Here is an 18,550-nt window from a genome sequence, read left to right on the forward strand (position 1 = left end):
CTTGTGAGAAACAAGGGGTGGAGGCGGATACGCAAACACGCGCGCGCACACACACACACACACACACACACACACACACACACACACACACACACACACACACAGCACGTATTCATCGTACTTACAGTTGCTTATGAGCATGAGTACAGTCCTATATTGATACATTTGTCCTCCCCTTCACTGTGATGTAGGTTATATCCCATGTTTAATTAGTCTGCGTTAGCTTAGCTTCCCGGTGTTGTTAGTCAGCTATCTCTCATTGTCAATAACGATTGTCGGGAACCACAGCTTTAATTACCTTCTGTCTGTAATCACCTGTTGTCTCCTCCACTCATTTTTGTCCCATTTGCGAACACTGTGTATTTTACGCCAAAAATCATCCGCAATATTACGTGTCTGAGAAAGCAGCTCCACGCTAAGCACAGAAAAATTAACAGTTATATCATGAAGAGTGAAAACCGTGATAAAAGTAAGAGTGAAATATGTAGTAATGAAGTTAGTGAAAGTAAAAAAAAATTCCAGACTATGGTGACCTGTCAGTAGCACGTGAGTGATCACGTGGCGCATGTTAACAAATGCACGTGAACCTGGTGTGGGGGGTGTTGATAGAGAGTTAGCTCAGAGGCACGGCTGAATGACATGAATTAAAAAATGCATTTGGGACCTTTCAGACAAAATAAAAGATGAGGTAATAAGACTAGGTAATAAGATGTCTCTAATGTGCGTGCATATGTTATGACCTTCCCTTACGCATTGGTTATTGTCATTCTGCCTCTGATTTGCACTTTTTAAAAACTTATTTATTCTTCTGGACAGGAGTGATGAAAAATCGCATCACATTTCTCTACCCAGATCCCCTCCAACAGTGTGAATGTACTTATTGTTTTGATTGTCATTTTCATACTTTCCACCACTATTCCTACCTTTCCCATTTATTTTTAACGTGTGAGCTTTAAAGATTCCTGGAGACTTTTGCATGATATTTCCTTCCACCTTGCCATGAACTGTGGATTACAATGGCGCACCAGGGATCTTAATTGAACACCATAATTGGAATCTTTTAAATTTGGTAAGGCCAAGTCCCCTTTGTCTTTTGCTAATTGCATTACCTTATTTGTTATTGTTGGTTTGTTGCCAGTCCAAACTTACTGAGAGACTTTCTTGTCCCATTCAAAGAACTGCTGTTCAGTTATTTATCTGCTTGGAGCCATTTTATGAGCCTTTTAAATAATTTAAGAAAAAGCTCCATACATTGATTTTCTAATTAAAATTATCTTCAAAATGGTTTTCAATGATTTTAGGAATAACTTACACAAATATGTTTCGGTGTGCACCATAAAACACAATGCTAAATGAACACCTTGTTGTACTTTACAAAGATAGATAGTATCAGCACTTGCCCAGCAGGTCTAACAGCCACTGTTTGTTTACTAAACACCAGCCCTTTGCTGTTGATCCTCTTTGCCTTTTTTGATAGACACTGCAAAAAAGTACCATATTGAAAGGTCGTTTATTCACCCTATGATGCCATTATTATTTTGACAGAAACACATGCACAGATGCACACACAGACACACACATGCGTGTGTGCACGCACACACACACACACACACACACACACACACACACACACACACACACACACACACGAACTGTCTTTTGTGCACCATGAATCAAACTATTTCCTGAAGGGAGAATGGCTCTGTTGTTAGAATATGTGATTGCAGTTGGTTTACCACTGAATCTCAATACCTAAATTTGAACATTTTTAACAAAATAGACTAAGTCTTGGCCTTGTCTGCACTGTAAGTTGAGATTACTTGCTGTGTCAAGTAAAAAAAAAGCATTTGAGTAAGGGCTTCTTGGGTTCCTAATTCTTTTCACCATTCCAAGTCAAGGAATGGTGAAAGTTCCCACATTCATGAGGAGGTCTTTTTATAGAGAAAACAAATTAATGACAGAACAGTGTTCTAAAAGCTTTACAGTGATCTGAATACAAGAAAAAAAAATTGTGGCTGAAATATGCAATTTGCAATCTTATTTAAATGATCTTTGATTTCTGAAAATTAACTCTGGAACCAAGATCAGCACACACCATCTCGGGAACCCCGTTACATAAGCAACAATGATGAGTTTTTAATCTTCGCTTCTTCTTCTTCTTCTCTTCCTTTCCGCTTTTCCCTTCAGGGGTCGCCACAGCGAATCAAATGCCTCCATCTAACCCTGTCTTCTGCATCCTCTTCACTCACACCAACTACCTTCATGTCCTCTTTCACTACATCCATAAACCTCCTCTTTGGTCTTCTTCTAGGACTCCTGCCTGGTGGTTCAAAACTCAGCATCCTTCTACCAATATATTCACTATCTCTCCTCTGGACATGTCCAAACCATCTCAGTCTGGCCTCTCTGACTTTATCTCCAGAACCTCTAACATGTGCTGTCCCTCTGATGTACTCATTCCTGATCCTATCCATCCTGGTCACTCCCAGAGAGAACCTCAGCATCTTCATCTCTGCTACCTCCAGCTCTGTCTCCTGTCTTTTCCTCAGTGACACTGTCTCTAGACCAAAAAACATCGCTGGTCTCACTACAGTTTTGTACACCTTTCCTTTCATTTTAGCTGAAACTCTTCTATCGCACATCACACCTGACACTTTCCTCCACCCGTTCCATCCTGCCTGTACACTCTTCTTCACCTCTTTTGTACAGTCTCCTTTGCTCTGGGCTGTTGATCCTTAGTGCTTAAAATCTTCCACCTTCTTGATCTCTTCTCCCTGTAACTTCACTCTTCCACTTGGGTCCCTCTCATTCACACACATGTACTCTGTCTTACTGCGGCTAACCTTCATTACTCTCCTTTCCAAGACAAACCTCCACCTCTCTCCACCTCTCTCGCTTTCTCTTTCGCTTCCTGGCTCGCTCGCTCTCTAACACCCTGTGGGGAGTATATCACATTTAAATAGATTAAAACAGGAACACCACAAACACTTCATAAACAGTGTACAATTATTTTTCTTCAGTGTACAGTCGTTTAAATGGGCCAAAGTATCTGGACTTTTGTTCCAAAAGTAAATGTTTCAAAAGTATTATTATCTTAACTGACAGGATGGTAATAATTCAAATTGCAGAGAGGATTACAGCTGTATGTTCCACCATACCATACTGTATGTTCCGCTATACCATATAGAAGTATGCTTTTTGCATAATGCATTCCACAGACTTAAGGAAAGCAGTGTATATTAATAATGCTGCACAAATATAAAAAACGTCCTTCTGATAATTTGAAAATAAATAAGATACAGGTGGTTCTTAGTTATTTACAATCCTGTGACCAACAGATGAATTAAAAAGAAAATTCACTATACCAGCATGACTTTGTCCATGCTTGGCTGATTGGCTGTTTAAGCCATTCCTCTGGGCCTCGCTGCAGACCATATTTGGTGCACCTGTTGCTAGGAGACATCTAAGTCCAAAGCCTCTGTGGCTGCCTTAGGTATCCTTCTGTGCATTTAACCAGCTTAATTGAGTGCTTCTGTACCCACACAGATTTAAGGAGCCTCTTTGGTATTACCTGATGTTTTGTATAAAAGCAAGCCCACACAACAAAATTGCATGCATTACTCTGGTATAGCACAACTTTGAAAAAAAAAGCAGTTTAAAAGAAAATAGCACAGTCCACTTTTAAATATCTTTTAACAAGTAATGGATTTAAATAAAGACATGCTGACATAATTTTTTTTTCTAAATTTCCCAGTTTGGGATGAATAAAGTATATCTGTCTGTCTGTCCGTCTCTGTCTTTGTCTCAGTCTTATTTTATATTTCCACCAGCTTTGATTAAAAATAATAATAATTTCAACATTAATGCTTGAATGCATGACTGTGACCTTTCTACTATATTTTCAGTATTAACCATTAAGACCTGAACTATTAAAAAATTGCCAGAAATATCAATCTTTTGAAAAAAAAAAAAGGTCTTAATGAAACCTTCTGACAAATTTGTCAAAAAAACTCTTTTAACATGCTAAATCCAGAATTTTTCTGCGTGCAAATGCAGATCCAAATAATTGAACTTATGTTGTAGAAGTCTCCAAATCCTAAAAATCAAGCTGCATCAAATATGTTACATTTGACTTTAAAGGATTGTTGTGTCCTTTCTCTCTCTCTTGTATCTGTCTGTTTTTCTTTTTCTTACCATCTTCTTTTGCTTCTTGCATTTTTGCCTAGGCGGTATTGTCCCTTTGACTCTAGTGATCTTACTGTAGACTGGCTATCACAATGGGTAATTGAACAGACAACAATATCACAATAGATTTGATCTGTATGAACTTAATGGGTTTGTTCTGCTTTGTCCTATGACTATTTGATGTAAACCATTTGAAAGTGTGGCATTCATATTTTGTAATCAGGCTAAGCTCACAGCGAGGAAACAGTCCCTCAGAAGGGGTTAGTAAAACAGGAGGTTTGTGTGTGTGTGTGTGTGTGTGTGTGTGTGTGCGTGTGTGTGTGTATTTGTGCGTGTGTGTGGGAACATTTGTCTCTGCATGTGAGAGAGAGTGGGGGAGGATACAATTGGGAACAAGAGGAATTAAGCTTGTACCAGTCTAGCAAGGCCATATACAGCCCTTGTGGAGTATACAGTAAACGCTCCTGTGTGTGTTAGAGTGTGTGCACATGTATTGACCTTGTTTAAACAAACAGTCAACCCGCCCCCTGGCTCTCTGTGCTCTCCCTCGTGTGCTGGGCAAACAGCAAAGCTGTGTGAGCGCTTTGTCTGTGTGTGCGTGTCCATAGATCCCAGGTTGTTGTGCTACAGTAGAAAATCATTGTCGTATAAAAGGGCCCACTTGTGACCTTGATCGCCAGTGCTCCCATTTTACACAAAGATTGTCAGACCAATGTAGGCACATGCGTGCACACGCACGCGCACACACACACACACACACACACACACACACACACACACACACTCACACACACACACTCACACACACACACTAGTAGTACATGCACACATGCTCTCTCTAACACACTTCATAACATTTTGAAGGACTGCGGCTTACACCAAAGTTTGTGTTTAATTCCACCTATTCTAACACACAGAGTTTCCAACACAATCTTTAGGGCTGTTGTTTACACCAGTGGAGTGTATATAGCTGCTCACTTACACATGTGCACACACACACACACACACACACACACACACACACACACACACACACACACACACACACACGCTCACACAACTTCACTATGGCAACAGTGGAGCAACACAGGGAAACAACTTGGCAGAGTCAGGGCACTTGCTTGCTGAAAGTGTCGAGTTACGGCAGGGGGGCTGTAGCTGATGTAGGTGAGAGGCGAGGACAGGGACGGGAAGGAGTGACAAAGAAAATATGAGGATAGAGAAAAGAAAGACTCAAAGTCAGGTGGGAACATTAGCAAAGAAGGATGAGGAAGAAGTGTGTGTGTGTGTGTGTGTGTGTGTGTGTGTGTGTCTGTGTGTGTGTGTGTGTGTGTATTTATATAAATTCATGTTTTCAATTAATGAATGAAATGCATCTTGTAAAATGAGAGTGTTTTTCTGCTGAATATATTGTCCATAGCTTTGTCCATGCAACTTTCCCATCAACAACTCTAAGAGGACACATTCACTCTAAAATCTGTCCTTTTTTTTAATGCAATCTTTTATCCTATGTTTAACTGCTATGGATCATATATGCCTGGGTAACTGGCAGTGTGTGTGTGTGTGTGTGTGTGTGTGTGTGTGTGTGTGTGTGTGTGTGTGTGTGTGTGTGTGTGTGTGTGTGTGTGTGTGTGTATGAGATGAGATGAGATGTTTTTCCCCTCTGCTTGCGAGCCTTATTACCGGATCAGTGGAACAGATGAAGGCCAAAAATAAGTTCAGACTTTATTTAGTGGGGGCTAAATACGTAACCATATCCAGCAGTTTTATTTTAGAGGACAGAGTTCATCCTAAACTCGATCCAGAGTCAGAAGCAGCAGCTCTAAGTTAGGTTTCACAAGGACAGGCCCAGCGACATGTGACTGGTTTTAATGTCAGTGCGGTTTAATATAAGATCTGATCTCTATTGGGCCTCAGTTATATGCCGACTGACCCGCTGGACTCAGTGCACTCTGGACAGGCAAGGTGGGGAGCTAAAAGTGCAAAGACCACCCTCCTGTGGTATTTCTCACTCAAGCACAGATTTGTCGAATGCGGAACAAGCCAATAGTGTGTGTTGTGTGCATTTCACTGATGAGATGCCACATCCGACCCACATTTATCCATGTGCGTTTGTTTACATGCACTGTTTGCAGGTGGTGCTCTGAGCATTTTCTGTACTGAGGGTGCAAATGTGTCCCAGCAGTGTGCTTGGACTACTGCTTGAGGAGTCTGTGGGGTCTTTACATGACTTCAAACATAATGTTAGAATGCTGATGAAATTGCACACTGCTACTTCTTGACATTTGGTGTCTCTCAGCCAAACAATGAATGTACTGTAGGTTGATTTATAGTTTGACTCAGTGTTCACTGAATGGTACTTCTGAAGTAAACTATTTCTTTCTGACTCCCCAATAAGGTTTTTCTTATTGATTAGTTGATTGGAAAGAACTCCTGGTCTGTCTGTGTTTGTCAACACTGGCACTGCACCAAATTCCTCATTTGAAGACACCGAGAAATCGAGAAGAAGAGCCAAAGATGGAAAGAAACAGGGAGCTAAAGCATTTAAATTGTGTAAAAGGGGGAGGGGGGAAATAAATCACTATTTTGTTTCTCGGTGACATTGGGTTGAACTAACAAAACATTTCTACAGTCTTTTTACTTTTTCTCTTCATCTTTTCTATATACTGCCAGAGACACAGTACATTCCTCCAGACACTGTTAACACTTTTTATCCTGTCTGGAACACACATGGTGTAACAAATAAACAGGCACTGATTTATGGACATGCACACACACATGTAAGTGCTGTGTGTCTGAACTCACTTCCACGTCATAATAAAACAAGAATCTCAAGCCACAAGACTGTTGATTCCTTAGGTTGAAAGTTCCTTTAAATCCAGAATAACGGTGTCATTTATAGTCTTGGATCCATTCAGACTGAGGTGCATAATTACCTGTTCACCTATTACTAGCATGACTTATACTTTCATGTGGCTCTTAAGATCTAATGTGACCTTCAAAAATAAACCCTTTTACTGGTAATTGGGCCTCATCAGGGTTCTTGGCGTAACCTCCTTCCAAGTGCATTTTTTGTTTGTCACATTCAGTGATTCAGTATGAAGTGTAGGTTGTTGGTTACAAAGGGATGAATTATGTCTCTGTTCCGTGGCTAACATTTTAAAGTAGAAAATGTATGTGTCTCTGTATTTTCGTATGCGCGGTTGTTAGAAGAGGACATTGGGTCCACTGGTCATTGTCCCTCAAACACTCGACTTTATTCTGTCAGCCTGTGGTGACATATGTACCCTCCAACAAGTCCCACTGTAAATAAAACTTTTTTTTAAAGCTTTTATAAGAGCCATCACAATCATGACTTGACTTCTTTGACAACAGGATGAACAAGATGTGACAGGAAGAGGCAAATGTTTATTCAACACCCTAACAGGAACAACAGGGGGGTTATGAACATAAATCACATTGGTGACAACGGTCTTTGCCCTGCATGAAACTGTGGTGATTGTAAAGAGCAGACATGTTCACTTAAAATTGTCAGTAAGTCAACCCTCCTCCCTTGCTAAAGGAGATCAGAGTTCCCAAAGTACTAACCGTAAGCCCTAGTAATTTTGTGAAATAATATGAATTCTAATTTCTGGAGTTCTGCATTCTTTATATTCATTTTGGTCTTTGTGATGTCGGTCTTTTCTTTAAAAATTGTTACTCTACCCCATTAAAAATATCATTATAAGTATGTGAGGTGTCAACATTTTACAATTAGTTTGTTGTTGCACTATGTGAAGAAGTTCTTCATTATTATCTACATTCATTACCTTATGTTGGATAGTCATGTTGTCATGGTTTGCATGTGCAGTGGCAAACTGCACAAACTGCTGCTGCAGTACAAATCGTGATGTGGCAATTCTAGTTTGAGCTGGTTGAGCAAAAGCAGTTGAAATATCTTAACCCAAGTCACCTCTCTGCTTCCACCCACCACACTTTTGGGGAAACATTGGCACAACGGTCTGTGATGCAAACCTGCAAAGCAGGAAAAAGTCAGTAGCCAGCAGTGGTGGGTTTGAAAATTGGCAGATCCTGGGGTGAAACAGCAATGAATGGCCTTATTATTCTCAATGGGCTGCCCTCCCTCTGAGTAGGAGGTGTGGGACAGAACTGTGGGATTGTGTATGAATGGGGGTTGTGGCGGGTGTGTGCCATCTTGTCGTCATACAGTCTGCCAAGTACAACATTACAACAGTAGTGTGACTGTGTGGCCTGTGTGTTTGTTCTGTCCCTCTGAGGACGCTATGTCCTGTCCCCCTTTTCATCCTTACTTTCTACCTGACATTCTACACTTCTCTCTTTGGGTATCTCAAACAATGTGCCAGTGCCCCACGACTGAAGAGGGCTTTTGGTAGTCTAGGTGTTCTATACTAGACAAGTTAGTATACATGAACCACTGATTTGAAAACTGTTGACTTTTTACTGGTTCTTCTTTACACTACTAGCCATTAAATGAGAGGAAACCTCCAAGAAGATTCCATACTCAAAAACTTCATTTTGACTTGTCTGTGTAGATTCTGTTTGGTATCGCCACAGCTGTCATTCTTTTTTCCATTTTTTAGATGAACATATCATATTTGTTTGGCAAATTTTTTTACACTGGATGCCCTTCCTGCTGCAACCCTACAGTTGACACTGGCTTGCGCCTCCGTAGGTCTGCAGATGATGGGGATTGAACCCAGGGCAGCATACAAGAGAAGAATGTGTTCTACCACTGAGCCACATCCACAGCTATTGTTGAATTTCATACTTAAACAAATGAATATCATATTTTCATATTAATCCATATGGATGTTACCATGATATATAAACTTGCATCAGTACAAAATTTATTTTTATAGTGACACAGAAGCCTGATGAGTTCATTGGTTAAACTTAAATGTTAACATCTTTTATGAACATGCTTTAAATTCCTTTGCAAGACAATACAAAGTACCGGTATGTTACCCTGTTTCTAATTGCACCGATGACGTTATCACTACAATAGGTGATTTCCTCATCTTGGTTGGCACCAGCTGATTGCACATTTGGGTAGATTGCCTTCAGTTTTTTCAAGATTGCGTTTCTTCAGGTAGTTTTTTAAACTGATCAGACGATCGTCATTTTCGGCAGTTGTGCATAACAGACTTTTTTTTTAAAAGTTGGCTTTAGTGTATGTCTAAAAATCATGTTTTCCTCATATCTGGCAACATTCACGTGGATTTTTTTCAGAAAACAACAATCTTAAATCAGCTGATCCTTTATAAGCTTCAAAATCTTCAATTTAATGGAATTCTCATGTTGCAGTCTTGACATGATTCAAGTCCCCAGCTATGATGAAGAATCCTTTAGGGTGGATTATTTTACACTGTAAAACAGTTACGGGCATAAATTGTCTTGGTGAATAAAATTACACAAAAGACTCAAATTATAGTGTTTATACACCATTCAAAGTAAATGTCAAGACACAGCTCGCCTCTGTGGGTCTTGATGTAGCTTCCTATCTACACAGATTTATACGAACCATATTCCATCTTTGGATGCAGTCTGGGATATTTTCATTTAGTTACATCTCGGTGAAAAGAAGCACACTTCAGTCCCTTGTACAGACTGGGTTTGTAACGGTCCTGTGGTTGTAGTACATTAAAAAAGAACATGTAAGAACTGGAGCAACACTCTTTCTATTTGCGCTGTCATCTGGCATGTTTGCCACAATTTTAATTTGTAATTGAGTAATTATAGTATTTTCAGTCCTTAAAATACTATATATAGTTTACTGGCATTAAATGTACTTTGATGTTTTTACTGAAGGTCATTTTAAGACAAGATAATTTGTTTGTGTAATAACATGATATATGGCATCTGGGGGCTAAACTGACAAATTAATAGGTGCATGAAAGTACTGTATTCCTGTGCTGCTATTACCCAGTTAAGTTATGATAATGTTGATTTAGGCTCAGTCCGGAGTTTGGTTTTGTCTTCACAATAGAATATGATCACATTTACTTTCAATTGAAAAGACTAGTCCTTATGGATTGGTAGGGATTTTGAAGGTGATACTGTCCTGCACAGAATCCTGTAAAAGGGTAAACTTGCATTAGGCTATTAGTTGACAACATCAGTGTCAAATTGGTTGAAGTCCAAAGTGACAGATGAATCTCCAGTGGCCCTGCCAAAAATATTGCAACACCCTCAACCTGACATTTAGATTCCCTCCAAAAAAGGTGGCCTTCTGAAGGCCAAGGGAATGAATAGAGTATTCCTTAGTTCACACCCCTCATCTGGACTCCAAGAAATTTCATGTTTTTATCCCCCCCGCTCTTTCTTTTTATTCCTCTATCTGTCATGTCTCAGCTCATCGGTTACAACGAGAAGCCTGTCAACCTACAGATGTTCATTGGAACGGCAGATGACCGTTACTTGAGGCCACATGCCTTCTACCAGGTGCACAGGATCACTGGAAAAACCGTAGCCACTACCAGCCAAGAAATTGTAGTTTCCAGCACCAAAGTTCTAGAAATTCCTCTCTTGCCCGAAAACAACATGTCGGCAAGGTAAGTGTCAGGGTTACATTACTCAGCAATGAGCTTACCTCCATGAAGAAAGCCTTGTCCAATAACAGAATAACAACGTTTATGGTTTACAGGGTTGTAACATTTTATGAAATGGATTTGAAAGTTTTCCTTTATTTAAACCAACAGGAAAATTGGGTGAGAAAGCACAATTTGATGGTCTCCTATGGAGCAGAGACATCTGTTTAAACATGTGATTCTGCATTACTTGAATAATTACATTTATGTAAGATCTAGTTTTATTTACATTTAAGGGTCATCCTCGCATACAGTTGTAGTAAATCAAATGTCACTGGAATTTATTTTTCACCACTTAATTTTGCTTTTATTGCCAACCCCCTTTATGTGATTATAGCTGTTTATAGTATTCCCAGGCCTTTGCTGCTTAAATACGTCACACATGACTGCTAGCGTGTTAGAGCTGCGTGTGGTGAACTATTTTTCCTCTGCCTTCCAGTATCGACTGTGCTGGTATCCTTAAGCTGCGAAACTCAGACATTGAACTGCGGAAGGGGGAAACGGATATAGGAAGAAAGAACACACGGGTCCGTGTGGTGTTCAGAGTGCACATCCCTCAACCGAATGGGAAGGTGCTTTCACTACAGGCCTCCTCTATTCCTGTGGAATGCTGTGAGTGGCCGCTTGCCTTGAGTGTCATACACGCCGTGCACACTCAAACATACTAATTCAAAAGACCCACAGGACAAATACACAAAGAGGGTGTTAAACATGTAGATATACATTATCTGTTTATATTTATTTATATATTTATAATATATTTATATATTTTCATATTTTATATAGAGAGATATTTTACCCCTTTTGCTTGTAGTGTCTGAGGTACTGATGGAAATCTATAGAATTATTTGAAGTTGTCCTTCTTTATCACAGTTTTTCTTTTTGAACAGCAAAATTATAAGTGACTGGTAATTCCATTGTGAAAGTTGTAGAATCTTGACAAAAAATTGACAGCCCCTTGTCCTTCACGGGCGGGGGTGTCGCCCCGGCCGCTTTGAGTTTGTTGATTTCATATTCTAATGAGATGTTTGTTGATTCTGGGGGATGGGAATTTCACAAGCCTATTGGCTTATATCCGTCTGCCCTTTCTTTCGGATGTTGTTGTTGATGTTGTAAATATGATGAAGGTGTGAAGTCTGCAAATTAATATGTCCGCAAAAATAAACTAAATAAATAAATTTACACAGCTCAGCAACTGATCATCCTCTTGCGTCGTCAACCCACTGCTTCTCTTCCAGCCCAGCGTTCAGCCCAAGAGCTGCCCCAGGTTGAGAAAGCCAGCCCGACCAGCTGCCTGGTCAGCGGGGGAGAAGAAATGGTCATCACTGGCTCTAACTTCTTCCCCGAGTCCAAGGTCATCTTCCTAGAGAAAGGCGCTGGTATGTGTTATGCCCACACAGCATCTTAGAACCACTACTACAGAAAGAGCTTGTGTCAGTTTTGCATGTAAAAATCCCATTTCATGGTTGTCTGACACCAGAGAGGGCATTTAAATAAATGTTCATGTGATTTTCTCTGTGTGGTCTGTTTGATGGCTTTTTTAAATTCGCTTGCAAAAAGCAAACAAACTTGGTTTTGTCCTGCTTTTGTAACTATGCCGGTGTGACTTGGATGGTATCAGTGTCTGGGTCAGTTTACCAAAAGTATCAAAATATATTGAACATTCAAAGTAATCTTGCTCATGGTCATTAATGTAATAAACACCTGCTTTTGCATCGAAGTAATCATGACCATTTGTCCATGTTCACTCTGAATGGAAATAAAGAATAAGCTGAATGACACAAACCAGAAGCAACGCTTCCACTGCATTATTCCTGCCTTTTTTTTGCTTCAGACTTTAAAAAAATAAGAAAATCATCAAGTCAGAGGAAGTTCATACACATGACCTGGAATTTCCTTTTTGGAAGGTGGATGTGAAACTTTTAAATATTTGAGAGGAAAATGTATGTACAGGGATTAATGAATGATGAATTAATTTGTCTCACTTTAAGCAGCACCAGTCTCTTCGGTGAAAGGCGGAGAAAGCACATCAATTTCTTTTTTTTGAGTCTATATATCTTAATACTGAAATGTGGTGATATAACGATGAAATGCCAAAAGAAACGTTGATTAAGAGATGTTTAGTTTCAGGACTGTCTTGTAACATGAATATTCCCATGATATTTGTCTTACATGTATTAGTACATGTTAATTTTTAACCAATAATGTCAGAAGGACATTCTGAATGCACAATTACCCCTTTTAGTTGCTGTAGTTGTAGGACCATCATCACTGCAGGATGGACTATTTTTTGCTTTTATGAGATTTGTGAAGAAGGCAGGTGATAGGGATGATTTTTGTATAATTAAAAATAAATATTACTTTTAAAGTTGTTTACATCTGTTTAACAGATTCCATGGATGTAGAGATGACTTAGTTAAGCTGCCTTGGCTTTTCACTGGGCTTTTTTCAATCACTCACTTTGTTATGTCTCTTTTGTTTTCTCTTTTCTACACCATTCCATAATAAAGTACAAGTCGGTCTTCCCTGAGATGGAAATTTTAAGTGAATAGCATTCATTGAGCCAGTCTCTGCCTGCCCAAGCTACCTTTGAGATGTGCAGCAACAAGTTCACACAGGACAGAGTTCAATGGTGTTGCATTTGTGAGAGTCATTCTCTGAGATTTTGAAGGAAAAAAGGAGTCCATAGGAGTGTCTTTTGGTCTTTGAGGTATTTCAGGTGAAGCATGGCAGTGAAAAGAGACATAGTTGAAGCAAATCAGTGATGGCCAAATAGTAGAAACCAGAGGGAATGGCAGTTTGGTAGGGAGGAAAATTGGGGCCCCATGGTGCGTGAAGGGAGCAGATGGAAGATAGAGATGTGTGTGTGTGTGTGTGTGTGTGTGTGTGTGTGTGTGTGTGTGTGTGTGTGTGTGTGTGTGTGTGTGTGTGTGTGTGCGTGTCTTTGGGGGGGTGATTTGGTCTTTGTAAATGATCCCTCTCATCATGACTAATCCACCTGCTTTAGTCCAGAAAGGCACTGATTGAAATAAATATAGGAATGGAAGAAAACAAGCAGACAGTGGCAGATATTTTTCCATCTCTCTTAAATGAAGGACAGCAGAAGATTCATGAGGAAATGGAGAAACCAGCCTACTATTGTTATCATGCAAAGATTAACGGTATCATGAATGAATTTATATTCAAAGCAGAGAAACGTCTCTAACAGGTTGTTTCATATGCATTGTAATTTAGTCTGTTCAATTTGGTGTGAGTAAATTATCACGTAGAGTGCTGTAAAAAGTGCTGAAAAATTATTTGTCCCTTTCCCAATATATTTTGCGCATTTGTCTTAAAACCCATCAAATCATGAATTAAATATGATTGACCATGTTTTTTGAAGCTTTATTTCTGTTTTACTAGCCACATTCAGCCAGACCTGTTGAATCAGAACATCATCCAAATAACTATAAACCTCCTTTACAGCAAAGGTCGGTGTTCATAAATCCACAATAAGAAAATGACTGGGTAACAATGGTATCCATGAGAGAATACCTTTTCAAAAACCACCACTGAGCAAAAATAAGACACAGGCTCATGTCAAATTTCCCATAAAACATTTGATGACACGAAAATATTTGGAAAAATAATCTACTATACATCTGGCATAAAACACAGTATTCCATAAAAATATAATATCACCAAATAAATATGATGATTGAAATGTGATGGTCTGGGGCTCCTTCAGGACCTTGATACCTTGCCATGAATTAAAAATTCTATTCTCAACCAGAAAATCCTGTGGGACAGTATCTGTCCATCACTTTACGACCTCAAACTCAAGAGGACTTGGGTTGTGGAGCAGGACAGTGATCTGAGAGTTCATGTTTATGAACCTTCCAATCTGGTTGACATTAAAATAATACTGCAAAGACGAGTAGGGAAAAATTCTTCCACAGCGATGTCAAAGACTCATTGCTAGGTGGGACAGACATTTAATTGCAGTTGTTCCCAACAAGGGTGGCACAACTGGTTTTTAGTTTTAGTGGGCAATTGATTTTTCACAGCACTGTAAAATTACAATTACCTGTACATGTTTTCTAGTGGTAAATGGATGACCTGCTGAAAGCAGAGCCAAGTGTTAAAAGGTGCTTTAAAATCTGTGATACTGCCCTCTCTTATTCTTTTCTAGTTTATCTGCTATTGTCTGTCTGTTATGCTTAACATATTTCCGAAAAGAACGTTTCCCTGTAAATTGTTTTATTAGCTGTAGTTTTAAGATAATAGGTCTTATTTAGTTAACGACAAATAGCAGAGGGACGTTTAAGGTAGACAAAAGTATGTCTTGCTATTGAGATGATCCAAGTCATTGGGTTAGTGTGGTATGAGGTTCCTGTTGGTGCATGTAGTTTGACAGAGCATGTGGGGCCCTTGCTTCTGCCTGTTGAGTGTCAACAAGCTGTGCTGTAATAATGCACCTCTGTCAGCTGCAAAGACGCTGAAGGTCATTTGCACATTGGGAGAAATCAATCCACACATAAATTTTAAGCTCTTCTTTCACAATAGAGAGAACCTCTTTAGGTTTGTGGTTGACTAATGCACAAATGGATCACTAAAACTAATGCCAGTGTGGGATCAGAACAGTTAAGTCATCTATTTAAAGGTACAGTGTTGTGTGGATTGTGAGAGGAAGCGAAATATCTCAAATTTTACAGGGCTTACAGTTGAATGTTTACTTTTTAAAGTCTACAGTATATTTAAGCTCGGCCTCTCTGCAGACATGTTGCAGATGTCTGACAGTGGTATTTGTGGGGATCTTTTGGGTTTTGAAGAAGAGGCAACACAGGTGCAGAGCACACTTTCACCGTATGAGCGCCGCGAAGCAGGCAACGTTTAAAATGAATTGTTCTCCACTGAGACTATATAGTAGTAACTTTGTTTTTAACATTTGTATTTTTGAAGGTGACTTTGATCACCTCCAACCAAATGGCAAGCGTGTCAGTGTTTTTACCCTGACTGCTTGCCTTCAAGCTACTACCACTAAGATGTCCAGCCAAAAAATTTGATCCCACGCAGGAAAAACTGAAAAGATGTTATTTATCCAGAAACCTGACAGTATGTAAAGGCAAAGTACATGCTATTTTTCCATTTCTGTTTCCACAGTTTTACAAGGCAAGACGTAGATCCAAATTTTCCCCAGGAGCCTTCTGGGCCGTAAAGTAATTTTACAACTTACAAGTAGAAATGATATGCTTTTCTAGAGTCTTGTATGGTTTGCCGTCTGTTATCATTATCTTAGGATCAAAAGTAGAGAATGAAAACTCGTCAAGATAATGAAAGCTAGTTTGTAAGTATTGCACTGCACTAAATGAGTGTAACAAGGATATGAATCTGATTTTGGTTGAGGCTTGACAGAATTAAAGAGCAGTTTGGCCATGGCACGTACTGTATGTGCTCTCCTGAGTGTAGTTGATGATGCTTTTGTTAGTTGTCAGGGTGAAATATATTACAGTCATTTTGTATTCACAATATTTGTTGTTTTGTATCTTTTTCAAAACTATTTGCAAGTTACCTAAATTATTGTTTATCCAAAAACTCTCAGAAACTTTTTTCATCTTTGCTTAAAAATTTTTTTCTAAATCATTCCTTCCAGATGGGCGACCACAGTGGGAAGTTGAAGCAAAAATACTCCGTGATAAGTCTCAAGGAGTAAGTACCAGTACACATTTTTTGTACAGATGCTCTCTAGCTCACTGATTGTAATGTTTGCCGTTTTCTCGCGTTTTTTTGTTTTTAAGATCATTTTTTTGTGATATTATGAGAAGATACAGTTATCAGCCTACTGGTTTGTCCAACCCACTATCTTTTTTTTGTTTCTTAGCATATTTAAAATATGCTCTAAAAACAATTTTAGACCTATTTTTGAACTATACATTCAAAGTTAGCTAAATCTTAAACACCAATCAAAAGCAGTTATTCCTCTGGATGTTCCCAATTTCTTCTCATTTGTTTTGTTATGTTTGTTGTTTCGATGAAAAAAATTATTTAGATTGTGAGTCAGAGTAGTTTTCTTGTCAAGAGCATAACTGGGACAAACTTAACACTCATTTCATCCAAATTATATAGCTGTGCCTTTTAATAATTAGAACTTTGTAATAGTTTTATTTTGCAGGGTATACTTGGAAACATCGTTCAGAGCATATCGGGAAGACTTTATACACAATTTATCCCCAAAATAGTTGTACCTTTGCAATAGTAGATTTTCCTCTTAATTTAGTTTTTCTGTTGCTTTTAAGTGCTGTCATGTTTTGTTTACATAATGCAAATCTGTAAATAATGGATATAAAAATGTTATTCTGTAGTCTTGCATCGTTGTGGATGTCCCCCCCTATCACAGTAAGACTGTGGGCTCAGCTGTGCAGGTGCAATTCTATGTCTGTAATGGCAAGCGGAAAAGGAGCCAGTCACAACGCTTCACTTACCTTTCAGGTGAGATAGTTTTACATTCAAGATGCACAGTGCATTTCTTTTTGGTGTATCGCTTCCTGCCTCTCTAGGCAATAAGAAAAAGTTTCAGTAACCCAATTCCTCTCTTTCTTTGTCCAAAAATAGAATTACTGTGGTTTCGAGGGAGCTCTTCCAAAACATAATTATTAGCTCCTGTCCAATGTTTTATATAAAATCTAATCTCACTCCAAATCCAACCTTTATTCTCATGTGTGCTGCATTGGAGTTTTGTGATGCACTGTCAAGGGAACCTTTCAATACACAGACTTTGGGATATGGTTCGATGTAATTACTTTAGCATCAAGGAAACTCTGTGTTCATGTTTTTGATCTAAAGTTTCCGTCGTGTTTTTCATCAATGTTCATTCCTACCTTGATCTGATATTCTTAGTGTATTTTCCCCTTGAAGACAGTCAATTTAAAACACTGTGGGTGGAATATAAAAGCACATGAACATTAATTTAGACCAAGCCTTTTGTGCATCATTATGTATGTTTGTGTGTGTATTCATATAGGCAGCTTTGTCCCTCCACCCACCCATTCTTTCTGTTTGCTAGTCAACCCACTCTGTACCAACAGTTCCTGTTTTCACCATTGGCAGATTAGGGCAGCCAATTAGGACACCATAGAGTTACGCAGTAAATAAAAAATCATGAGCTGGGTTTGCAGATCCCCTGATCCATGTCGTGGCTGAATTCTGAGATTGAAAAGACGAAAGTATTTATTCCTGCTTTTGTATTGTGAAATTGTTTATTTTCAAACTTCACTCAATTTTACTCAGTCTTCTATTAATTTTGGAGTAAAAAGTGTTTCTGACTTCAATTCTGTTGTGTTTAAATCTAGAGTTCACAACCCTTTCCCTGCCCCTGATAGTTTTGTGGCTTGATGCTTTGTCAGAATTAAATGTGTTTGGCCTTTAGATGCCCCTTGTGTCCCTATCCCAGAGGCATGAAGGGGTGAGAAGAGGGCACGATCAGTGTATTTTACCGGCAGATCCGGGCCCCTGGGCATTAAGCTTCTCTTCCCACACAACATTTCACATGATGGCACCCGGACTGACAACATATGCTCTCCCTCTGATTCAGAGCTGGATAAAAATAAAACTCACTGTCATAAGGCACCAGATTGGGAAATAGGTTACAGCTTTGCATAGCAGTGCTGTGAGCTTTCACAGTCAAAGGGAATGACCCCGTTTACTTTCAAAATGTTATTTGGTTTTACAAAGGCTTCTTTCAGCTGGAAGTAAGCCCATTTCAACATTTTTAATACCTG

General features: G+C 39.1%; 1 protein-coding gene across 3 annotated transcripts in view; it reads left to right on the forward strand.

Annotated features, from left to right (window-relative positions):
* Positions 1 to 18,550, forward strand: part of nfatc3a (nuclear factor of activated T cells 3a) — a 63,426-nt gene that overhangs the window by 30,372 nt on the left and 14,504 nt on the right. For 2 of the 3 annotated variants that reach the window (XM_068310048.1, XM_068310031.1), the window contains exons 4-8: positions 10,558 to 10,757; positions 11,233 to 11,405; positions 12,032 to 12,172; positions 16,426 to 16,481; positions 17,135 to 17,261. In XM_068310048.1, the coding sequence (XP_068166149.1) occupies positions 10,558 to 10,757; positions 11,233 to 11,405; positions 12,032 to 12,172; positions 16,426 to 16,481; positions 17,135 to 17,261 (697 nt within the window). Of the gene's footprint in view, positions 1 to 10,557; positions 10,758 to 11,232; positions 11,406 to 11,980; positions 12,173 to 16,425; positions 16,482 to 17,134; positions 17,262 to 18,550 lie in introns of all 3 variants that reach the window. The other variant, XM_068310039.1, reaches the window with a different exon arrangement.

Source organism: Antennarius striatus, chromosome 1, assembly GCF_040054535.1.
Source record: "Antennarius striatus isolate MH-2024 chromosome 1, ASM4005453v1, whole genome shotgun sequence".
In the NCBI taxonomy this organism is placed as follows: Eukaryota; Metazoa; Chordata; class Actinopteri; order Lophiiformes; family Antennariidae; genus Antennarius; species Antennarius striatus.